The sequence below is a fragment of the Seriola lalandi genome, unplaced genomic scaffold (genome assembly GCF_002814215.2).
Source record: "Seriola lalandi dorsalis isolate HSWRI2012SDOR001 ecotype SW California unplaced genomic scaffold, Sedor1 jcf7180002054585, whole genome shotgun sequence".
In the NCBI taxonomy this organism is placed as follows: Eukaryota; Metazoa; Chordata; class Actinopteri; order Carangiformes; family Carangidae; genus Seriola; species Seriola lalandi.
The window spans coordinates 941,766-952,741 of NW_019525138.1; the positions used below are offsets into that span (position 1 = coordinate 941,766).

General features: G+C 39.7%; 1 protein-coding gene across 2 annotated transcripts in view; it reads left to right on the forward strand.

The window, feature by feature from the left end:
* jmjd1cb (jumonji domain containing 1Cb) overlaps window positions 1-10,976 on the forward strand; it is a 133,902-nt gene that overhangs the window by 93,020 nt on the left and 29,906 nt on the right. Inside the window, exons 4-7 of one of the 2 annotated variants that reach the window (XM_023418980.2) lie at window positions 7,777-7,882; window positions 8,140-8,264; window positions 9,173-9,316; window positions 10,914-10,955. In XM_023418980.2, the coding sequence (XP_023274748.1) occupies window positions 7,777-7,882; window positions 8,140-8,264; window positions 9,173-9,316; window positions 10,914-10,955 (417 nt within the window). The remainder of the gene's footprint in view (window positions 1-7,776; window positions 7,883-8,139; window positions 8,265-9,172; window positions 9,317-10,913; window positions 10,956-10,976) is intronic. The other variant, XM_087177267.1, reaches the window with a different exon arrangement.

Here is a 10,976-nt window from a genome sequence, read left to right on the forward strand (position 1 = left end):
GGAGGTAACAGCAGTCCTGCCGTACATACCTACGGAGAAGGTGTTGATATGTAGTTCTGTGTTTCCCATTCATTCCTAACAGGAGGTAAACTGCCATGCAGTCGCTGTGTTTGTACTCTGTCTGTCACTGTGACAGAGAGCAGGGATCACAGTGAGATCACAGTGAGATCACAGTGAGATCACAGTGAGATCACAGTGAGCTGAGGGTTTGCAGTGGAGCTGGTTTCATTAGATGTGTTTCTAAAAAAGCAACAGATAACTAAGTCTTTCTTCAACTTGTGTCACGTTGTCTTCACTCTCTCCCCTGGCATCAGCCAAACCTGACCAATTACAGCTTTTGTTGTCTCCATGTGGTATCTCTATAGCAACTGTGCCCTGACATCTGTTTACACTCATGAGGAGGCACACGCTACTACTGTGTAACTACAGAGCAGTATTTCAATACAGAACTATCTCTGTTAAGTGTGTAGACGTGTTGGTCTCAGCACAGTTTGCTGGTTACGGTCATGCTCAGGGGCTTTACCACCTCTGTCACCACATCTCAACACCAGACCACCGCAAAAAGCTCACTGTTGTGTTCAGTCCCATGCAAACCCCAGACAGTGACAGTGAGTGGTCATGTCATCCCACTTCAAACAACTAGTATCTTCAAAGACAAGCTGCAAAATATTTGCACTCCAAAGAGCATCATGGTTAGATGAAGAGGACATTAGTAAGCAGTAACAGAATGCCCTGGTCATATCCTGTCTGTCTGATTTAAAAAAAAAAAAAACAATAAAAAAACCTTTGTTTACTTTGCTTTGCACTGATATTTTCAGTCTGCGGTCTTCTGCATGTGGGTTTTTGCTGTGATTGTTTGAAGGTGGATATTTAACAGACTAGAGACATTTACCTAAAAGGTCAAAGTTCTTTGTTGGCCATAAAAGTGCTCTAAACTTTTTATCAAGTATGTCGTGTTTTAAAACTTTGTATCAAATTTAACCCTAAATATAAACGGATCTCACTCACAGTTCCTGTTGTGTACCGTATTTCTTAGTGTAGCTCCTTTTCAAAATAACTATCACACTCACTCAAGTGAAGAAAAGTGGCAGCTTTACTCTCTCTTCCTGGCACTGCTGACTCCAACACACACACACACACACACACACACACACACACACACACACACACACACACACACACACACACACAGATTCCTCCATTCCAGCTCTCTGTTCCTCTGCCCGCACAGAGCTGCCCATTCTTCTGAAGACCTTTGAACCCCACAGAACAGAAAAAACAGTCTGACTCTCTCCCGCTCACACACACACACACACACACACACACACACACACACACACGCTCTCACACACACTCAGAGCAGTGAAGCCATGGCCACGCCCCTCTCTGTTTTTCCAGTTGGACAGGAAGACTGGAGGGAGGAAGAGGAGGGAGGAGGGAGGGAGGGAGAGGGAGTGGGCTGCAATCTGTTTGGCATAAACGGTACAATGAAGTCACTGTTTAGTGGGCCAACCCAGCCTGCTGCTCGTGTGTGTGTGTGTGTGTGTGTGTGTGTGTGTGTGTGTGTGTTGAGGCTGAGGGACGGGAGGTGGAGAATAAAACTGTTAGTGCTGACTCAAGAGTTTGACCAAACCACACACACTCTTAGTGCAGTGTGTGGACTGAGTTCCTCTTCATACCAAAAGTGTTAGTGGTTACAAACATTTAAAAAAATGAATGTATTCTTCTTTCTAATCGAGTCAAAATGTTGTAAATGTCTATCTATACCCTCTATCTCTAACGTGTAAAAACACCCTCCGCCCTCAGAGAGTGGTGTTGTAGCTACAGGGCAGAGTGTGCAGGCTGAGCTGGCTGACATTGTGACACTATGTCTCATATTAAATCAAATGCTACAGTCCAGTTGTAATGATGTTGAGTTACTTATGATCGATTTATTGTTGATTGATTATTGACATGTGCTTTAATTTGTGCTCTTGACTGGATAGCTGTAATCCATAGCCCAGTGAAATAACAGTTGTGTGTTTAGATTCTTCAGTGTGATATATTAACAAGTGAAGTGGAACAGAGCTGCAGTGGATGAATAGTCAGATCACAGAACATAAATTAAGTGTCAACTATTTCAATAATCGATTAATTGTTTCAAGCAAAGATTATAATGGGGTTTGGATGATGCTGTCACCTCTACGCTACTGTGATGAGTATTTCTCAATCAATTAATTGAAATTGAAAATGTAGACATAGAACAAAGGAAAGATGAATAAATTAAATTGCAAACACATTCTTTGAAAATGCAAAGAAAGTTTTGCCATCTGATATTCAAATGCTCCTCTCAGATTCATGATATTGCCATTACTTGAATCACAAGCTTTATGAAGCTGAGATGATGGGAGGGCTTAGCTGATCAAATCACAACAAGTACAGGATCATCAAACAATGTAAGATTAGAAGGTTTTACAGGAAGTGGAGACAGGTGGATTGAGATACGGAATTAATGTGTGCAGGAAAACTCTTGAGCCATGTTTTTCATATCTCAAGAGATAACAACAGTTAAGGCAGGGACACAGATTTCTATTATTGTACTGTGTAAATGATACAGCAAACAATCCCTTTTACATTTCTAGCTTTTCTGCTAGTGACACAGATTTGATATTGTTTTCAGCTGCATCTGCAGAGGGGTAATATGTCTAAATGACGAGGACACTGCTGTGAGGAGCCAAGAGTTGGAGGGAAGCAGCAGCTGCTACACACACACACACACACACACACACACACACATACACACACACCCACACACACAGGCTTTTCTTTAATGCTTTTCAGCTGACAGTCTTGCCTCGGTGGAACTTTGTGGCTTTCTGCCCTGCAGTACTCTAATACAAAGCACTCTCTCTCTCTCTCGCTCTCTCTCTCTTGCTCTGTGTGTGTGTGTGTGTGTGTGTGTAACTGTCTGTTTTGTCCTTTTTTAGATGAAATTTGTTATGTTTACGTATTATATGTTCTATAAGTTGTCAGTATATACTGAAAACTAATTGTAAATATGTCGTTTCAAAAATAGTCTTAACTAAAGTTCCACTTACAAGCTTTTTCCACAGCTTTCGACCACATATCACAGTCTTCATCAGCAAATGCTTGTACCCTAATAAATACACACAGAATATAAATACAAACATACGATACAAATATCAAACAGTTACCTCACATTAAGACATCAACAGTGTAATCAAACAAAAACCGATTTATCACGTTATTGTGATATCAAACCATTACTTTGCTATTTTTACTTCATTTTGAACTTTCTTTGGGAATTCTGAATTGTGTTAAACAATTTTGAATAATCAACATTTGATATTATTTTCTGCTCACATCTCATTTTCTGGTTTTAGCAACAAGCTGTGAACATAATTAGGTTTTCTATCAAATCTGATGGTGTGGGTGTGGGTGTGGGTGTGGGTGTGGGTGTGGGTGGGTGTACTGTACTTCCTCATACCTGAAAGCTCACAACATACTACATCTAAAAATGTTCATCATTTCAGTCCCTGAGCAACTATATCAGTTTATAATATTGACATCAGAAACTCTGCTGCAGTTTGCTCCCTCCTGTTTCAGTCTCATTATCTCCATGGCAACGTGCAGTGGCCCTGAGAAGACGTGAAAAGAGAGGTGTTTCAAGTCTTTAACAAGCCATCTGTCTTTGTCTCCATATAAATGTGAATGTGTGTCATATTTGTTGATATGTGACTAATTATCTGATGCACAAGATGTCCTCATGTCACACTGTAGTTTGTCAACCTTTGTTGTACTCAGTGGCTTTAACAAATAGCTGTTATCAACAATGTATTTTAATGAGTAGATTATAAAGTATCATCATCTTAAAGCAAAGCAAAGAAATCCCATTTATTGTTGAACTTAATATGTCTTAGTTAACAGTGTTATTAAAGTTCATTCAAAATGGCTAGAGATTAGTTTCACCTTGTGGTTGTTTACTGTCATGCAGTGATTTTGACCTGTGATTGAAGTAAACACTATACAGGGAAGCAGCATGCCAAACGTTTTTATACTTGTAGTAGATTTAATGAGTAGTTAGCTGCTGAAATAGTAAATTGGCTACACTGGCTGTGTCTGTACATCTGGAAGACAAATTAAGATGCTTTTGTTTCTATAAATAATACATGACACATTTTTTTTACATTGGATTCACTTCATGTGAGTGGAATGTGAAGTTTGGTTACTTTTAGCTATTCATTAAAACTTTTTAAACGTGGAGGTAATTTAAAAGTACTGTAGTTTCTTGGTATTGTGTTGAATTTATATGATATGATGATATAAACCATGAGATAATGTGTCCCTGTCAGATACTCTTTACTGTAGTATCATCACTTAAATATCTCTGCCTGCATCAGGTCATTTTGGACAATATATTGCAAATTACTGAGCAGTGAAGATGATTACATGGTACATTCCTGAAAGGTTACTTTATCCCATGTATATCATTTTCCTGATATGGAATAATGTATACTGTGATTGTTTTGTGTATCTTGCCCAGCTCTGACCCTCTAACTCTGTTTGAATCACATTTCAGTCATAGTGAATCACACACAGTGAATATCGTGCACTTGATTCTGTGCTCATATTCCCTTTCTCTCCAGTCTGTTGAAAATAGACCAATAGGTGTTCGCGGTGACCGTGTTGCCATGGTAATGCCTTTTCTGTGCATATCATGTCTGAACAGGCCTATGGTGAGCCAGGATAGATTGCAGTGGTGGAAGCAGAAATAGACTCACAGGCGCATACATGTGTTATTTTCTGCCAGCGTAAAGCTAAACATAGTTACCGCAGGACAGTGAGGGCTCCAAGGCTGCGTAAAAGTTCTATTAATATCACTGTCACTACAAGAACCTCCAGTTCCACTGTTGACAGTATACCTTCAGAGTAAGGATTTAATCCTTCTCTTTGCTAAAGTAAGTCAGCCTATATTCTATCTATATCCTATAGCCTATCTGCATAAGGGAAAAGAGTTAAGCTGTATGGTGGACATAGAGATTAGTAAACAAAGCCACTTATAGGCGTTTTTACTCTTTTCTCTTAAATCATTCTGATATAATTGATACTCGAAAACATGGTAATCTCCTGTTATAGACTGCTGTATGATACTGTGTGTCACTAATTTTGATGTGTAGATACTGAATCCTAAATATACGCCGTAGAGGTATATTAAAATCCTTTTTTAACGTGCAATGACAGCTTTTTCAGCTTTATTCTGAGGTGACCCTAGGGTTAGAAGTACCATTTAAAACCTAAATCACATCATACACATCAGGATACTCCTTTCTTTCATCACTCTTAGGCGGTGTTATTGATTTATGATTGGCATAAGAGTGGCAAGAAAAATAATGAAAGCTCCAAATTGTAAGAATGTATGAGAGACACGCTGACCTCTGTAGCACTGCATTCTAGTGTGCTATTTTTAGTGTGTATGCTGGTTTAAGTTGGAGCTGGACAAGGCTGGGGAAACTAGAGCACTGCAGCAGCAAGAGAGAGAGGCAGACAGACAGAGACAGGGAGAGAGGGAGAGAGAGACAGGAAGGTGAAATGAAAGACTCACTCTGTCTGCTCTGCTTCCTGCTGAGTCTCTGTCTCTCTTTGACTCCTGCAGCCCTAAATTATCGGGCTGCACTTGACTTTGTCCCTTCATGTCGTGGACTGTAGAGACAAATGTGAGGCATTCTATAAATTTGATTAAATATCTTTGTTAACTAGGTAGATAAACCTTTCTTTTGTTTGCTGTGGTGATTTTCTCAGTAGACAGTAATGCGAGTTGGTTAACTGAGATGAATGAGTGGCTGAACAAATCAAACTGGTAATATTTTCCAACTGTAGATTCTTTCTTTCCTCAGTAGTCAGTCTTAGCACTCACTCTCTCTCGAAGGCAGGAAGTTCCCACTCTTTCACTTCTCCCTCTACGCAGAGAAGGTCAACAGCTACTCTGTTTCCGCCCATCATTAGAATGCAGACAGACCACTGACCTCGTCCACTGCAGGAACAATGTCCTGCTGTGCAAATCTGTGCATTATTTTTGAAATATGAACCCTCCTACCTGCTATAATACTTCCTTACTAATGCTGTGGTGATGTTTGGCTCAGTGTTTTATTCTGATGATTCACCTGTGATGCATCCATCACCTTGAAGGCTGCCCTAAAATAACCTCTTGAACCATGTGTGCACACACAAATACAGACACACACCAGGAAAGCTGAGTGTGCTACCAGTGTGGTGACAGTGGTTTCCTCTTCCTCATTCTGTCCTCTGTCAGTGTGCAGTGTATTGCTGCTTTGTGTGTGTTTGTTTTCGAAGTGAGGATATAGAATAGTTTCTAGTGCCATTTTTCTTCCAATCTTTCACCCTGTCTTGCCTCCCTCACCCTGTGTGACCTGGAGTGTGAAACAAAGGCAAGTCTTTTCAAGGCTGATGGTTTGTCTTTGAGCTGTTGTGCATGTGTGTACAGTATGTAAGGCTTTATTTTTGTTTGGATCCATAGTGAACACCAACTGTGTTGTGTGTATTGATATCACTGTACCTCTCTAATGTATTTAAAGAACACGGGTCTCTCTGAGTAGATAGTAGCTGTTGGCACATTGATTTTACAGATCAGAATCAAAGATTTTAGTGTCTGTGTTTAAAGACCTTTCACTACTTATTGCTACCAGTTGCACAGCAGAAACTCAGCTTTTCACTGACGCTGCTACTCAGTACCGCAGGGTCTGCACCTGTTTCTAGTGGACTAGGTGTGCAAGTGTTCTTAAACTTGGTTGTAATGGAGCTATTTGTAAGTTTTGCTATTGCTTCAAAGCAACTGTTTGTTTACCAGTCCAGAGGAAACGTCGCGAGTTCAGCATCAAACTTCATTCCTTTACTCACCAACAGCAGAGAGAAACGCCAGTGTCAACTCTTGTCTCTATCACATCTTTTCCTCTATTGAAGTTAGCATGCTAACCAGCTAGCTGTGGCCTGTCTTGAAGGGGAACGTATTATAACCTTGTCTTGTAAACACAACTATGGCTGAAGCTCTTGTTAAGAGAACCACCGGCACCTGCTTCCAGCAAGAGACCAGCAGCAGAGAAAAGTTACAAATAGCTCCATCAAAATGCCTGATTATAATGCTTCATAATACATTTCCAGATTGTGTGTGATGATAGATTACACGTATCAATGTTGTTAAAATATTTTGACTGTTAATATTCTCGGGATGGTGATGAGCAGACGATCACCTGTTAGATTCTCACACTTGCAGAATAAATGTGGGTAGGGAAAGTGAAAGAGCAGCACTCGCCCCAACCTCATTAGCACCACTGAAGTAGTCTTGAGCAAGGCCCTGAACTGCCCAACGCCCCTACTGCTTCTTACTCTCGGTGGCCAACTGATCAGACTGTGGTTGTGCGGGTCAGCTTGAATGTGTGTAACTGTGTCGTTCCTATGGTTGCATTCCCCCAGTGTGTTGCTCTCAATGAAACTTCTCTAACTATATGATGTTGAAATAAAAGAAGTGGCAGAAAGAAATCTGAATTTTCATTCAGTGTCTTAAAACAGAAACAAAAGATATGTCAATTACAGTGCCACATTGTGTGTGCACAGTTTTAAGTGCTAACAGAGAGCAGAAAGGGTCAGGACAGATGTTTAACCAGCTGAGACGCAGCAGAATCAGGCTCTGTCCAGACGATTCATGAACAGCTTATTCAGATTTACCTCGTTTTACCTTGTGTATCTGTGTGTGTGTCTCAGGATGAGGTGGACAGTCAGAACCCAGTGTTAAGGGACAACCCTCAGCTCCATGAAGAAGTGAAGGGCTGGCTGAAAGACCAGAAGGTGCAGGAAATTTTCATGCAAGGTGAGTTTTTATTATTCTTTTTATGTTGTGAAATATAAGTTTGTAGATTGCATCATTATCACAGAGTATTGTGTAACATTGTAAAACATTATGGCTGTTGTTTATTTGTCAGAGTTTTTCTCAATACTATTAGTTCATCATGTTATGAGTCACCTCATTACTGTAAGTAGTTACGACAAGAGGAACCTGCACTAAAGTCATATACTTCATCTGTTGGAACATAACATTGTGACAGTACTGTTTCCTGTTGCTTCCAGGTCCCTATTCATTGAATGGCTACCGTGTACGTGTGTATAGACAAGACTCGGCCACCCAGTGGTTCACTGGCATCATTACACACCACGACCTCTTCAGTCGAAACATGGTCGTTATGAATGACCAGGTACACGCACGCACATACTCACACACAGTTTTCACCATATGTCTTTAAAATGTGTGGATACAGTTTATATGTTACTGTAGAGTAATATACTATTGTTTAATGGGTAAATAAATAAATAATTAAGTTTAGCTGATATGGTGTTACTCACACTAAACTAAACAGGACAATTCAAATACATTTTTTATGTCTTCTAAGCAGTCTGAGGAAAAGTTATCGCCACCCGCGATGTCTATAGTTACCATAGTTACAGATGTTGTTGTTTATTACCAGGTTAGCAGAAAAGTCACTGTTTACCAGAATGACAATAAAGCTGCAGAATGACTTTCTCAGTGAGTCCAGATGTCAGCCCCAAACTTTCTGTTGTTCCCTCTGACTGGTGATTACTGCAGCTACTGGGTTCATTCCCCTGTTCACTGAAACACACAACTCAAACTAAAGATAAGATTAATGCAGTAATATTTCTGTAGTGAACCTCTAGAGCTGAAAGCCGACTTTGATCCTGTCATCATTATACTAATAGCCCTGGAATGTTATACTAAAATTAGCTTATATCTTTGGAAATGACAGTTTTCATGTTTTTCTTCTCATTTTTCAGTGGGATTGTAGATGAATTTAGTTGATACATTTGTTATAGTGCAGCAGGTCAAAAGGCTTTTGGGTGATCGAGGGAACTAGTCAGGAGCTACACTGCATGATTCCACAGATACATAAAGGTCATTGAAGAAGACTTCGCATTAAAACAGTAATCAGTTTATTTTTAATAAAGCCTTTGGTTTTAATAATTTTTTTGTTGCAGAAAAAAGGTCTTCATTGAATATTTTATCATAGTTTTTGTAAAGGAAATTTACACAACTGAAAGGTTGCATTAGATCTAATACACAGAGTAAGTGAATCTGATATGTGTTCAGGTGCTAGAGCCTCAGAATGTGGATCCATCCATGGTCCAGATGACCTTTCTGGATGATGTGGTCCACTCCCTTCTGAAAGGAGAAAACATCGGCATCACCTCCAGACGAAGGTCACGATCCAGCCAGAACAACAACACTGCCCACGTGAGTACACACAAAACACACACAACGGCATATGTGCACAGCTGTTAAAAGCTTCCTAACATTAGCTGTCAGTGCTGCTGAAAAGGGTGAACACATTTTAAAATATTGACCTGTGTAACTGTCTGCAGAAGGTATCAATGTACTAAGCAAAAATGAAGCAAATTAAGTCTTAATAAGTCAGAATTAATTCTATTTGTGACCAATTAACCAAATAACCAAATAATATATACTGCTCCACTGCTTCACTCTGCATTAAACAAATAACAAGCCTCACTCACTAAGATGCTACCCATTGGAAATGGTAAAAAAAACTGAAAATCAATATGATGCAGTCAGTGTTGATCCTGTGGCCACAAATAAATCTGTGTATGGGAAACTAAAATGTAAAAATATTTTCGGTTGATTATGACATCGTGGCGGGCAGCACAGTCTAGGTAATTAATGGAAAACAGTCTCATACATAGAATGAAAAAACTGTCGCTTCATGTGCAGTCAATGCAGTTTGCATGACACGATACTGGCTGGAAGTAAGTTTAAGAGAATAAAACGCTGTCCTGAAATTCAAATTAATCCTCAAGTCAAGCAGAATTTCATGTTCCATCAACAATGAATGCAGGTTATTTCATTCTGTCATCAAACCACCGTCAGACGTCTGTCCAAAGAAGGATGAAGTGAACAAAACAATATACTAAATACAGTATATAGTAAAAGTGTGATTTTGTCCAGATGAGATCCATGTATCATTGACAGGTGATGGTCCCTTTATGTTGCTAAAGAAGAAGAGGACAAAGACAACACATGCCCAGTTTGGTGAAAATTAAGATTTATTTTAAAAAGACAAACACTCTGTTTCCCATTTTTCACATACAGACTTCAAATGGATTACATGTATTTAGGCCTGCACTTAATCTGCAGCTTATTCTGTTGAGTCATTAAAGTGTCAGAGACTGATGAACTACTCTGTTTGGTGGAGCTGAATGCAGCCAGAACGCAGCCTTTGTTGTTGTGTTTCTGTCAGTGCGGGTGGACAATGCTTGTTTCAATTTGTCAAGCACTCATCTACATTATGTGTGTTTATCTTGTTTGTTTCAGAGATATTGAACCACATAGCTTCCCAAATCGGTTATCATGCACTGTTCCAAACTAGGAGAATTTCATTGTGTCTTCAATCTATGAATTCTTTCTTATTACTGTTAGTCCCATGTCTGCTGTCTCATTGTTTCTGCTTTCACTCTGTTTCCCAATGGAGATAGCTTTAAAGTAAAAGTTGTTCCTATGTGCTTTTGATTTATCTTTACATTAAAAGTCAACACACACAGACATACACTGTTGTACTGGTTACCAATTGGCTCCTTTCATGTTACGGCGCTCTTCAATTTGGCAGATGTAGTGAGAACACTGTTTAGACTTTGGTTTTGTTTGGTCAAAAATGATGAGACGTCCTGTGTATGAAAGGAGCTCATTGGTGAACCGGTCTGTTGAAAGCTCAGCCAGTCATTTCTGGTCCCGCAGTCATTAACAAAATCTCTCCTTGTCCCACATTTTCTTTATATTCATTTCATTTTGTTATTTTCTTTTTCTTGTTAACACGTTAAAGATGGCAGGAGGGAGACCCGGCGGGACCACTGGCAACAATCAGGTACCCCCAACCCCCCACCCC